The 13848-nt window shown below is 50.5% G+C and overlaps 1 protein-coding gene across 3 annotated transcripts in view; it reads left to right on the forward strand.

The window, feature by feature from the left end:
* The window catches only part of LOC144943454 (partitioning defective 3 homolog B-like), a 98524-nt gene that overhangs the window by 77290 nt on the left and 7386 nt on the right, over positions 1-13848 (forward strand). For all 3 annotated transcript variants that reach the window (XM_078870885.1, XM_078870883.1, XM_078870884.1), the window contains 9 exons: positions 38-167; positions 1602-1752; positions 2028-2155; positions 3299-3346; positions 5601-6035; positions 8905-9121; positions 9531-9647; positions 11137-11586; positions 13452-13584. In XM_078870885.1, the coding sequence (XP_078727011.1) occupies positions 38-167; positions 1602-1752; positions 2028-2155; positions 3299-3346; positions 5601-6035; positions 8905-9121; positions 9531-9647; positions 11137-11586; positions 13452-13584 (1809 nt within the window). The remainder of the gene's footprint in view (positions 1-37; positions 168-1601; positions 1753-2027; positions 2156-3298; positions 3347-5600; positions 6036-8904; positions 9122-9530; positions 9648-11136; positions 11587-13451; positions 13585-13848) is intronic.

Genomic DNA, 13848 nt, shown 5'->3' on the forward strand with positions numbered 1-13848 from the left:
CTCGTGCTTGCTTCTTCCCTCTGTCTGCCCTCCTCAGCCGATCGTTCCTCAGGGCTCCTCCAAGGCCGTTTCACCTGGACACGTGGATCAGACTCACTCAGACTACAACTCCCTCCTTTATCACACGATCGGAGCCCACCAATCGGGGCTGAAGAATGGCATTCTCGGTAAGAGGGCGTTTGTATGATTTTATCTGTTAGTCGCGTGCGTGTTGAAACCGGCCGTTGGTTTTCTGTACGTCCTGCGCAAAGGCCGCTGTGTTCAGAGCGCAGTTCGCTAAATGCTGCACCACCGCTGGTGCCTTGTACATAACTAACTGCAGGTTGAGATGAGAATAACGGCACGCAGACACGTGTACAAACCCATCCGTTCGACAATGAACCAGGCAACAAGCTCGTAAGCAGTGTGATCGTAGAGAAAACAATGAAATGGGCAGCCCGTAACAATAATGATAATAATGCATAAGTACATCTGGTATTCACACTGCTCTTACAGCACAAGGCTACCTCGATGGTGATGTGATTCACATATGAGTATAGTCTACTTGCAGGGGGGGCGATAATTGACGGCAAAACGTAATACTCGAATTGTAAATGTTGTGGGTTTGCTCTGCAATGCACTGGTGTGCTGAACTAGTCACAAATTGGCACGTTTTGTTCACGTGACAAACCTTACTAACTGGCTTTGTCGGGTGGTGGCGGATTTAACGACACATTTATATTTACGTAATCTAACCCCAAAACAAACTTATATTGCGGATGATATTGGTCGCCAAGGCCAACGTGTTAAACTGAGGGGGCGATGTGTTAATCATGGAGCACAATGGGCTCGCTAGGATTCCTTACAAACAAAGTTTGTCGGACAATAGACCGGTTGGCCATCCTAAGACGCGGTGGAGAGCCCTGCTCGGGGAATGATTTGCACAGGGCCTGGAATATCCGTACACGGGACAGCAACCGGAAGAGACCGTATGAACAGCGAAGAGCAGTGATGTTGACGTTGTGGTCACAGTACGGATGATGATGATGATGATCGTGCACCGTTACCGTGCTTTTTGTTACGCGTGCTATGCACAATGTTGACGACATTCACGGTAACGATGATGTACCTCTGATTAGCACGGTTGGCTACATATGGTGCAAAATAAGTTCAACATAGATACACGTCACTTATGACCACAGTCACGATGATGACTGTGAAGATGGCATGCCGGTGGCAATGTTCATGATGTCGTTCATGACCACCGTAACAAGAGCTGTAAAGATGCCGAGAAAACCGGTTGAACGTCGTTGAGCAGGCAAGACGAGAACCTGACGTTGAGATTGATCGATCGAAAGAATTGGTTTAATTGACTGTACCTACCGTCCATGTTTAATATAGAATCAAGTTGCAAGGTTATTCCATTTAACCAGGTGAGAACTCGAGAGACCAGGATGGAGAAGCCCCGCTTCGCGGAGTGAACGACGAGAGTAAAACAAACGATGTGCAGCACAACTTGCGTCTCGTGACGAATCGAAAAGATTGCTCGAGCACGAACGACATCAATTAAAGCGTTGCTCCGTGTGGTTTTTTTTTTGTTGGGGGCGGGGGGGGGGGGACAGGAGGGTGGGGGACGTTACCCAGGGACCGAGAATTAGCGGACAGCCCGCCACCTCCTCTCCCGCCACGGCGAACGCCGCTCCTCAACCACAGCTCCTGGACGGACGGTGGATCGGGGCCACGGGGCACGCAGTGGCCTCCTGCTGTCACGAGGTAGGCGTGATCCACCATTATTCCCCCTTCCCTGTAGTCGTCACCATAATGAGTGCCATCATCTCTTAATTGTCATAATTATCTTAGTATCATCATCATCAATGTCATCATCATTGTCATGGTTATCGTGACCATCATGGCCATCATCATCATCATCACCACCACCATCATGAGAGTTACCCAAGTGCAGTGGTGCCTGTTCGCAATCCAGAATATTGGAGGCAGGGTTGGCGAATCACTCGTTAAGGATGACGATGGTGACGATGTGCCCGCAGCGTGGGCTGGTGCCACGATTCTGAGGATGAGCCTGGGTGGTCGAGCGTCCAGGGGCACGGGAGAGGCCTCGGGGACGACGGCCCCGCTGACGGCATCAGGCACAGGAAGTCGCGCAGCATGGACATCAGTGAGTGCACGTGTGTGTGTACGTGTGTGCGTGTGTAGGTGTGTACGTGTGTACGTGTGTGCGTGTGTAGGTGTGTAAGTGTGTAGGTGTGTGCGTGTGCACGTGGGGAGCGGTAGTGTAGTGGTTAGCGCGCTGCGCTAGGCACTCGGCAACCCGAGTTCGATTCCCGCTCACGGCCAACATCAGTGACGATTATCTGAACCGGTCCTGGGCCTCTCCTAGGTCGACTTAACCTCAAATGAGTACGTGGTGCGGTGTGTAAAAACGTCACCACTAAGGAGACAAAGGTGGCTGGGCGTGGTGCTGCCCCTCATAGGTGCTGCTGCTCGCGAACGCCACTTGCCCCGACAGTCCGTGTGGGTTACCTGGGGGACCTTTGTCTTTGTAAGTGTGTGTCATTATAGAGAGAGAGGTCGTTCAGCAGTTGGCGCACTGCGTTACGAACCCGGCGAACCGAGTTCGATTCTCACTTACGACCAATGACAGTGATGAATATTTGAATTGGGGCTGGGCCTCCCCGAGGTCGACTCAGCCTGAAGAATGTAACCATCAGTGTGTCACCATCAGCACTGGGGCGACCTATACGGCCAGGCATGGTGCTGGTCACCCCACCCCCCTTGCGTCCCAATGCAGCCTCAATGGGTGCTCCCTCACAGCACTTGCCCCAACAGATGGTTCAAGGCTATATGGGGGGGAAATGTATATATGTGTGTAGCCCTGTATCGCCATGATGCATACCGTCAGGGGAGATTGGCATCCATACCAGATGGGGGATTCGCTCGCTTGAATTGGCCTGAAAGTGAGCATCTCATGCGATGGTGCAGTTCACAGCAGCACAGGTGCTGGCCACACCACTCTCTCGTTTGCCATGCCGGCCTTCGTCGGATCGATCGCTATCACACAGAAACAACAACAACAACAAATCAATCTCCGTTTCTGCTAAAAGCGCAGTGGTCGCTCGTGTTCAAAGTCAATTCGCGAACTAAACATTGCTCCGCTCTCTCCGAGGATGAATGCAAGCACGAAACATACATATGTACACACACTCACACACACGTGTGTACATATATACACATGTTTCGTGTATAATAGAACACGGAGTTGAGCACGTTGTCAAAAACCGCACCCCGTTTCTTTTCGCAGTCGCCGACGAAAACGACCGCGGCGGCCGCTCGTCGCAGCAGAGGGCAGGTAAAGCGGTGCGAGCGCGCAAACCTCGCTCCACGCTCGCGCTTCAAGAGCCCCGCCGCGCGGCGATGATTCCCAAGCCGGCCGCGCGCTGGCTCGGCCTCACCAGGCGACCCTCGTGAAGGTCAAGCGGCCTTTAAACCAGCCGGCATCGGCGACCGTTAATTTGGCCCGCCCGGAGTTGTCATTTTATTTGGCCGCTGTCTGTTGCTTCAAAGCGCGTGTGGGGGGGGGGGGGGTTAAGGGCTTGGTGGTGGGGCGGGGGGGGGGAGCACTTTGTCACCACCAGTGCCGTCTCGCCTTCTGTGTCTCCGAGCCCAGAGGGGGTTCTTTAATTCCCCCGGTTCGCGTGGCCTCTGCCCTCGCTCGCTCCTGCAATCAAACGAGGCCTTGAAATGAAACGATGGCTAAACGAGAGGGGGGACCCCCTAGCGGCGCTCGTGGCCTGCTGGGAAGAGGGACGAGAGGCCACGTGCCCCCCCCCGCCCCCTGCCCCCCCTCGTAGGCCGTGAGCCAATGGTGGGTTTTGTGGTACCACCTGGGGTGGCAAATGCGACGAATATCCACCATGAGCAGCGTCTACAATGGGCAGAATCCACCATGGCCAGAAAACATAATGGATTGGTTCCATATGACTTGAAGCTTTCGTTACTGCAGAAATTCATATTCTTTGGGTCTTTCGATAAAGTCACGTAGAACAAAAAAAATTATAACAAAAAAACTACGACGTTTCGATCGCAACACAAGCAATCTTCATCAGGATCGAAACGTATTTTTTTTGGTTATTTTTTTTTGTTCTCCATGACTTTACCGAAAGACCCAAAGAAGATGGTTTAAAAGACACATTATTCATTATATGTAGACGTTTCATATTAAATGTTTTTACATTCCTGAATGATCTATAAAAAATATAATATGGTTCCGTTTAAAAACATTGGGTTTATCGTCATCTCGCAAGGCTACCACAAGGATCTTGCTATCATAATAATTTGTGATCTCGACCTAAAATTCTCGAAGAAAATCGAGGTTTGCACCTGCCACCCCAGTTGGTACTGGTGCAGGCCAGCGGCCAAGACAGTCGCGTGGTGACGGGTGGGTGTCTGCCGCCTATTAGATCCCGCTGCTGTCCATGTGTGTGCATTTAAGGTTTTTAGAAGTGGGTTATTTTTGTTGTTGAATGCCCCAGGCTCCAGCGGAGCTCAGTTTTAACGTTCACCGAGCAAACGTGTCAGCCACCTGAGAGAGACACGGCCACCAGAATAAACATCCGCTATTTGTTGAGCCCAACACCTTGATTTCCCCGTGTGGGAACGGTTTTCGGGGTTGGCTCATAATCAGCAACGATTAAATATTTGGGAGATTTTTGTATTAATTTAAATAAACAAATATATGGTTGTAACTGATTTCCGCATGCATGTGGCGTGAGTTAAGTTGTTAAAGGGGGGTGCGTGGCTTGCTTGGGGGGGGAGGGGGGGGCACATAATGGTTTTGCCGGAGTTGGCAAGTTGATGATCTCATGCCCATCGCCAGTAACCGCGCTCATAAATACCCATCATCAAATTAGTTTTTCTAATCTCATTTGTTTCGGCCCAGCTGCGAGAGTTACGGTTGTGTATTTTCTTGCGATTTTTTTAAGTAACTATTTTGAGAGATTAACGTTTGGCAGCAGAAATCTCGTGGTTGTTGGAAGGGAGACGCTGTTCTCCGATAACAACACAAAAAAAACGGTGCCGATTATAGCACAAATTTTACGTTGTTGACGATCACTGCCAATAAGTTTAAATCAACACTGAACTGATTGCTATGTGGATTATTCAAGATAAGTGAATGGTTTATTATCAAAAGAACTGGCCGGGTAACTCGGGATTGAGCACTGAATCCCAGCAGACACCCAAAATCAGACCAGGTTCTCAAGTGTAGTAAGGTGATTGTTGCAAATCCAGTCATCAATCACTGCAAGTAAAGGCCCTATTAAATATGGTATTTCACTTAATTTGGTTAATTCCCAGTACTGAAAAATATTCCGTACTGGGAATTGGGCTGTCACCTGAATGAATCTCAGAAGTAGTTCTGTGAAACATCCTTCCACAAGCCGTTCTCGAACGTGGGCTAATGTGCCACGAGAGTTCCGAGAGGACGCGTCGTCTCACCACATGGTGCCGATAGCGCAATTGGAATGAAAGCCGTTAGGAAAGTAAAAAACAATCAAAAACGTAACAAAAAAAATTAAGTCACTCGTGTATCATTACTCCCTAAGGGTGGAACACGAGGAGTGTAGGCCCTTCGCTCGGCCTGGTCATGTCCAGCTCGCTCGAGAGCCTTCAGGCCGCGGTGGCCGCGGCGTCGGGAGCCAACGACGGCGGCGGCGGCGGCGATCGCCATCACGACGGCGACTTCTACTACGACGACGATGACGACGATGACGACTACGACGGAGGCGACGGTGGTGACGACATGGGCGGCCACGGCGTCTTCTCGCCGGGACGCCCACGCTCCGGCCTCGGCCGTGGGCGAGCTTGCAACGCCAGCTTCCGGGCCGCCATCGACAAGTCGTACGAGGAGGGCGGTGGCGGCGGCGGTGGTGGTGCGGGGACGGGCGCCAGCGACGCAGAGTCGTGGGTCACCGAGTCGCGCAGCGCCGGCTCCAGCCGGCACGGGCGTGGGGAGGGAGAGGTCAGCGACCCCGACACGTGTAAGTGTCGCGTCGGCAAACGGACAGACGGGATTTGCCTGCGCATGCGCGCAAACTTTGCTTGTAAACTAAGAAATTAAAAGATTTCACGGCTTACTGAGTAAATGCACCTACAAACTCTAACACACGATCGTGAACATACAGGCTAGCAAGCGAACTAATTAACAAGCTGATCACCAAATTTACAAACGAAAAATATCAACAAATGTTTTGACGAGACAACTAATTAACCTACGAATAAACTAACAAGTTAATTAAACTCGCTCCAAAGCTTAGAATACTAAGCAAATTAATTTAATGGCCTTATGAATGAACATATGAAAAACAAAGTTAACCAATACACTTTAAATTTTTAAAACGAACAGGTTAATTACCAAACTAATTAACGTGTTAGTTTGTAATTATTTGAGTGGCTCAAATAATTAGCCAACATGGCAAAACACAAACTTACAAACTGATAAATGCAAAAAATAACAGCTCACAATGTTCAACTTGCCAACTAACCCTTGCAACAAGTATACTGTAAATAAAATGAGCTTGGGGTGGTGGCCTTGGGCCGCCAGTCTTGAGAGAGACTTTCTGAGTGTTCCAGACGCCGAAAAAGTGATTAAATTGTGACTGTCTGGAGGACAAAGTGCGTATCTCCACACGTTTTTCACACTGAAAACGAAACGAAACAATGTTTTATTTGACTAGGTAAGGCCTCCGCTGAGCTGTTTCGCTCTTTTTCAGAAGTGACCTGGCCACAAATGATAACGCGACGAAGTGGCTTATCGTGTGGAAATTTATAGCAGCCAAATACTCGTGTTTATTTTAAATGTGGAGGGAAATACCGGAGGACCCGGAGAAAAATCAACGCGACCACGGGGAGAGAGAGGCGTCAGGGTAGGGATCGACCCCCACGACCTCCTGTATACAGGCGAGGTAGTCAACATCTGGGCTGAGGGAGTCGTGTAAACCCCTTCATTTCGGTCCTCTTGGTTTCCAGGTGCAGGTGGCCCTGCTCGGCACTCTTGTTGTTCCTCAGCAGTGGTTTTTTTGTCTCCCCCCTTGACCTGTACGATGCTGCGACGTGTCCGCATTTGCCCCGTGCGCCGTTTTGTATTTTTTGACTGAACGTGTCGCGTCAAGGAGGGGGGGGGGGGGAGGAGGGGAGAGCGTGTCGTTGGCGGTGATATTTAAACAACGACAACAACAACAACAAAAAAGAGAACATGAATCCGAAGGAAGACTTGACTTGCTGCTGTGTGCAGGAAGAGTGTTGCCTTGTGATCACGGTGGCTTGGGGGGGGGGGGGGGGATGCAGTGTAAACAGCTCAAGACGTTGGGGGCCCCCACGCTTCAACTAGGCCGGTTCCCTCAGGGCCTTCTGTTTCACGTTAACATTTTAAACTTCCTGCCTGTTTAGACGCAGCTGTGAAAGCATATGAACGCTAAGGATTTGATTTGGGTCGCGGGCAGGAGCGGATAAAAAAAATTATCCCCACCCGGGTCATGTCGCGAATTCGGTTTGCGCAAAATTGATTCGGACGCTGGGCGATGCCTGTTTAGATTCTCATCTCTGAGCACGAATGTTTTGAGTTCTTTGAACGTCAAATGTTTGGAGTTCTTCGAACGTTGTTTTTGGCTTCGGTTGACATTCGTCTGATTGCTTTGTAATGGTAATTAGCAAAAGCTTTGATAACAGTTTCTGTAATGTGTCAATGGATAGTGTTAGTTTTTTTACCGGGAGAGAGACGCTGCTAGATTTGGTCACGTTAATAGAGCCCGCTTGTGGTGGTTAGCGCACTGCTCGCTGGACCTGGTGACCTATTCTTGTCCATGGCTAACGCCATCGGGGAGTGATGTCTGAACTCAGAATCAGAATATTTATTTATGCTGGAGGAATCTGATGAACTATAAAACTCTTCTTCGCATGGAGAAATATGGTCAAACAAACCCGATGAACGCCACGGCATGGTGAAAAATTTCATTCTGCAGTGGATTTATAAAAGGGTAGCACTTAAAAAAAGATGTACAGTATATGTTTATCCAAAACTGCAGGGATTACTGCTAAGAATGTGGCCTCAAACAGCAGCAAACAAAGTCTGGATGATGCTGCGGCAGATGCGGAGCCGCGTGGCTTACAGTGTAACGCGGTACGCACCGAAACAGACGTGCATGAAGAAATATGAATTTCTCATCAGTTTTTGGGTTCGGATATATAAACAAAAACTTAGTAAAGTAAAATAAGGTCACGATAGACGACCCAGACACACCTTACCGAGATGAAACCCCCTCGTCCCAATTCAGACCGATAATCGCGAGCCCCAATCACCGCTGCCCGAGGTCTAATTATTCCACCATTGTAACCTCCATTGCCAGTAGCAAAATATGATATATTTTTTTTACCATTTTATCTGGCAACAAAACTGACACCTTTTTTTACAAGGAGTCATGTTTGCATTGACCACAATACCTGCGGTCAGAATGCAAACAAAAAACACAACTCTGATAATGTATGCACTGTCCTTGAAATTGATTGGTCCACACCCGAGACAGCTTTTCTTAGAGCCTAGTCTCACATGGTGTTGGACCAGATGACGCCAAAAGGCGCACAACTCAAAGACAATGCACCATCAGAGTATGAGAGCTCGGGGTAATCATTTACACCATTGGAACCTCCTTTGCCAGTATCAAAATATGATCATTGTTTTTTTTACCCTTTTATCTGGCAACAAAACTGACACCTTTTTTTACAAGGAGTCATGTTTGATTATTCCCTTTGCTGATGGTGGAATTTCCCGAGAGCCGTCACCACCTGACGCCGACTGGCTCCGCTGCGAGACTGATAACAGCGGCTCCCGCCTCTCTGCGTCGCGCCTTGCAGTGGAGGAGGAGACGGTGGACAGCCCTCGCTGGCGCCCGCCGAAGGCCCTCACCAACCGCCTCCAGTCGCTCTCGCAACCGGGATCACCCCGGGGACGGCACAACGGCCGCGGCACGGCAGGAAAGGAGAAGAAGAGCAAGCCGGAGAAGGAGCGCGGCAAGGACAGGGACAAGGAGAAGAAGGAGGGCATCATGAAGGGACTGGGAGTTATGTTCAGGTAGAGTACAGAGTACATGACAGCCGTGTCACGATTCACCCACCCCACAGAGATTCGGGGGTCACCGTTGGATTCCCCCGGGTTGATTATTTTTCTTGTCCCATTTTTAGCATCGTGCCGTGTACTGTTTATCGTTTTTCTACGTGAGCCCTGTCCGTCCCGACTGTCCAAGGGTTGCCCATAATGTGTAAACTCAACCGAGAACAAAATTAACGATTTAAAAATGCGCAAACTTTTAGTTTGTTTGCCCAGACACCCACACGTCGGCTTCCGTGCCGCTAATAAAAAACTTGCGAAGACAAACACAGTTTGGAAATCGTTACAGAATTCCATGCATATGCATAAACTTCTTTGTGTCGTTTGAATCGCGTTTTGTGCAAGTTACATCTGTGCTTGATGTGTATCGCAGGTTTGGGAAGAGCAAAAAAGAAGAGAAAGCGGTGAAGGTGGAGAGGAAGGGATCGAGGAGAGATGACAGCATCCTCACCGACGAGGAGATCAGCATAATGAGGAGGGAGCAGGAGAGGTGGGGCCCACGTTACTCGCATGTTCCCTCGCACACTATCTCACTTCCTCTCCATCCCTCTGATTCACTTTAATCTCCCTAACCATCTTTCCCTCTCAATCTGTCTCCCTTTCCATCCCATTCTTCCTCCCTGTCCCACCCTCTCCATCCTACCTACTATTTCCCACTTCCTCTCTGTCTCTATCCCCCGCCTTCGTCTCACTCTCTCCATCCCTCCAATTCCTCTCCATCCCTATCCACTCTCTTCCACTCTTCCTCCATCCCTCCTTCCTCTTTCACTCTCCATCTCCATCCTTTCCACTGCTCTCCATCTGCGCTTCCTCTGGGACGCCGAGAGCATCGTAGCTGCCAGGATTAAATGACTCCCGAGTCCCCAAGGCCTTTGGTGACCGGGCGTGTGGCCCTGTGCCTTTTAAGCAGCGAGGAAACGGTGGGGAACTCTCCTGGGGGGAGGAACGGGGGGGAGAGCGTTTTATGTGACCGTGCGCCAGATAGGATTACGTTCAGGTAAACCTTTGTGTTTCATGTGGGAGGAAACCAGAGTGCCCGGAGAAAACACATGAGAGGAGAAGAACGCTTCTTGGATCACAGATGGCCTGTCTGGCCTGCCAAAACTGTTAATGAGACCCAGAGTAAAATTCCAGACGCGGCCCCCTCTCATTCTGAGGCCAAGGTCAAAGATCAAACTGCCCTTTGCTCCCTTCCTGTCTGCGTCCCTATAGCATATCAGCAACCTTCTTATGATTTTACCCTTTCTGGTAATAAAAGAGGTGTTAAGATATTGAAAAAAACAAATAGAAATCTTTTGCAAGGAATCAAGTTCGCATTAGCCACACAAGGTGCTTGTGGTAAACATGCAAACAAACATGCTCTGATCATATACTGTATGCATTTTTTCAAAACGGATTTGCCTACACCAGAGACAGCCTTCTTTAGGGTCTCGTCTCACCAGTGTCAGACCAGATAACGCCAAAGACAATGACACTATCAGAGCATTTATAGCTTGGGGTGAGCAGCTACAAAATGGGACCTTTTGCCACTATCTTAGTATAAAAAAAATAAGAAAGCTCCTATTTTTTAGCAACCTTCTTGCTGTTTTGACTCCTGGCAAAGACGACCTCCTCGCCCGGCAGGTGCGTGTCTGTCTGGCAAGTTTAGATGTTTATGCTTGCGTAAAAAAAATGTTGTTACTCGTGGCTTGTTACATTCACCACAGGGAGTTGATTGCTGAACAAAATTACGACCCCAAAATTACGACCCCAAAGGGACAATCGATGGGTAATGGGGTGGGGGCAAGATATGGCTTTGGGGGGGGGGGAAGTAAGTGGGGGGGGGGGTGCAGGGAGGGGGGGTAGGGGAGTGCGGAGGGGTGCGGGAATCGTTCCAATCCCAACGTCTTTGTGCATAATTCGGATCGTGGCTCCCATCTGCGCGCAATCCTTCAACCCCGTCACGCATGGCGCGCGCACCGTCCGTCCGTCGGGCGCAGGATCCAGGCGAAGCACCGCGAGCTGCGCGAGCAGCAGGCGCGCGACCGCGAGCTCAAGCTGCAGCGCGAGCGCGACAGCCTCGGCGCGGCGAGCCGCCGCGGCCCCGAGTCCCGCCACCGTCCGTCTTCCCCGCCCGAGTCCCGCGGCAACGCCGCCTCCATCGCGTCCGAGCCGCTGCCGTCCCTTCCCGCCGCCGGCGGTGCCGCGGCGCTGCTGGAGGTGGAGGACGACGACCTGGACCCCGCGTACGCCAGGGTGTCGCACTTCCTGGTGGCGGAGGACCGCGGGGCGACGGCGTCTGAACGCGTCGCCTCCTCGGCCCCGGCTGCCACCGCCGCCCCGGTCGCCGCTACCCAGAATGCCCTGGGTGTCGTGGCGGACGCGGACATCGACGCGCTGTACGCGAAGGTGGACAAGACGCGGAGGTTGTCGGCGCCGCGATCTGGCGGGTAGGTTTGGACGATGCGGAAGTTTTAGTTTGTTGCCAATCGCGCGTCATCGTCGTCGTCATCTTCGCCAGCAGCTGTGATGAATACACTGCTGGATGAAGGCATCCAAGAGGCTGTCACCATCTCTAACGGCCTTGCGAAGTAGTAATCTGCTGAGCACCCACGAACGAGCTGATTTTATTGATGCATCTTCACACTGGATGTAATCTTGGGCTTCTTCCTTCATTTGTTTTTTCATTAGTTCCTTTATTGGCTTTCGTTTTTCCTTCGTTTCTTCCTTCGTTTGGCTGCCTCTCAGTCATTGGTCATCACCTCTTCCTTACCTATTCATTCATTACCTCTTCATTATGCTGTCACTACTACCCTCCCTGTCACGACTCATCATTCATCTTAATTATTATTATTGCATGTGTCTGGCTAAACTGTTTCAACGAGTGTATTATACGTTCTATTGCACTTTATGGAAAGCTCATTTTGGCAGCAGATCGTGGTTGACTCGGATACCACCACCACAACATCATCATCATATTTGACATCTTTATAAGGATCTCTGATGGTTTAGTAGAATGATAAATCGCCCAGTGTGGCTGTCCAACTTTTAGAGAGGATGCCATTGGCAGTTATCCTTTGATTAGGATGCGTCTGTGCCATAGGCACCTGAAGAGAGTGTGCAACATTTCTACCACTGGCTCGGCGTGGATGCCGGGAAACGAGGAGTGCCCGGTGTTCGTCTGTCACTGGGGTGGCTCTGATTGCTCATTTCCCTCTTCGCTTTGTGACTCTTATCGTTGGCAAGCGCCGGGCTCGTCTTGACCGCAAGTCGCATGGGTTTTTGTTACGCTTGGCTCCGCCGGAATTTTTTTGTTGAGATTTTCTAAGAGAGAGACGTTCCAGAGACACGTTTCTTTTTAAACTCTTGGAAGACCTCCGCGGAGTTCCAGCAACAAGTTGTAAATTTTTAGCGGACAATTTATAAGCGAAGGTGAAAGGACACGTGCATTGAATAAACAAACAGGGCAGGATTGGCTTCCTGTATTTCGTGGCGGTGCGGGTGGCGGCGGGGGTGGCCTGCAACAATGGCGACTTGCGGACGGGGCGGGTGGGTGCACGCGAACCGGCCCTTGAAAAACACCGGCTCGCTTCGCAACGACAACAAATACGGGCACTCGATTGCCGCTTTTGAAACCGGTTTTTGTTTCAAGCGGGGAGCGAGCGGGCGGCAGTGTGTTGTTGTTGTTTTTCTTCTTTTGCCACGTTTCGGTCGGTGATGTTCGCTCCTCTCCCTGAACGTGCCGTCGGGTTGTTCCATGCATGCGTGCGCCGCGTTCTGCCGCTTGTCAAAAGAGCTTTCGAGGAACTGATTTTCAGTTGCGGGGGATAAAAAAAAATGTGTAAGTGGCGAGTGAAATCTGAACTGGTCCTGGGTGCGCACCTGCTTCACTAACCCGCACTGACCGACAAGGTGAGGTATGGTCAAACAACCTCCTTAACTGACAGGGTGGACTGATAAAGGGCCGTATGATTTATCAATGCCTACATTCTCAATGTAAATACACAATACGGGTTTCCCTCGCTTCGTGCGGTAGATGTGTTCCAACAAAAAAAATCACAAAGCGAGTTTCGCATAAAGTACAATGTTGTCCCACGGCCGACCGCGTAACCACTTCTGAGTAAATTGAAACCGCATGTTACGGCGAATTTTGGGTACATATGTGAAATCGCATGACGCAACGGAAACCCGTACGTAATTAAGTACAATGTGACTCTACGCGCGATAATGTTTTATAAATGGCACGCGTCGTAGCTCGCTACACAGAAATGTCAGCGTGCTTCTCTCTCTCGCCTCCCCCGCCAACCACCACCAGCGGTAGCGGCGGCACTCGTCCACCCTCTAGCAGCGAGGAGCGCGTCGCTCAGCTGCGGCACGAGTTCCAGAAGCTGCGCGCCGACGAGGCACGGACGACGGACGCCGGCTCAGCCGACGGGATGACCGGACCGGTAAATCCCCCCCCGCACCTCCGATCTGGCACGGCTGGCTACGTGCGGTGCGAAAAGAGGTTCTGCCTTAACACAGCCTGCTTGCAGGTTCCTGCATTGCACCACAAGGATGGCCACCACTGAATTATTCATCACCCTTCATCATCTGCCATGATCCATTATGGATTAAAGTTATATTCTAGAACAGTAAAACCTTGGATTGCGAGCATAATTCGTTCCGGAAATGTGTTTGTAATCCAAAGCACTCGTATATCAAAGCACTCG

This window comes from Lampetra fluviatilis, chromosome 31 (genome assembly GCF_964198595.1).
Source record: "Lampetra fluviatilis chromosome 31, kcLamFluv1.1, whole genome shotgun sequence".
In the NCBI taxonomy this organism is placed as follows: Eukaryota; Metazoa; Chordata; class Hyperoartia; order Petromyzontiformes; family Petromyzontidae; genus Lampetra; species Lampetra fluviatilis.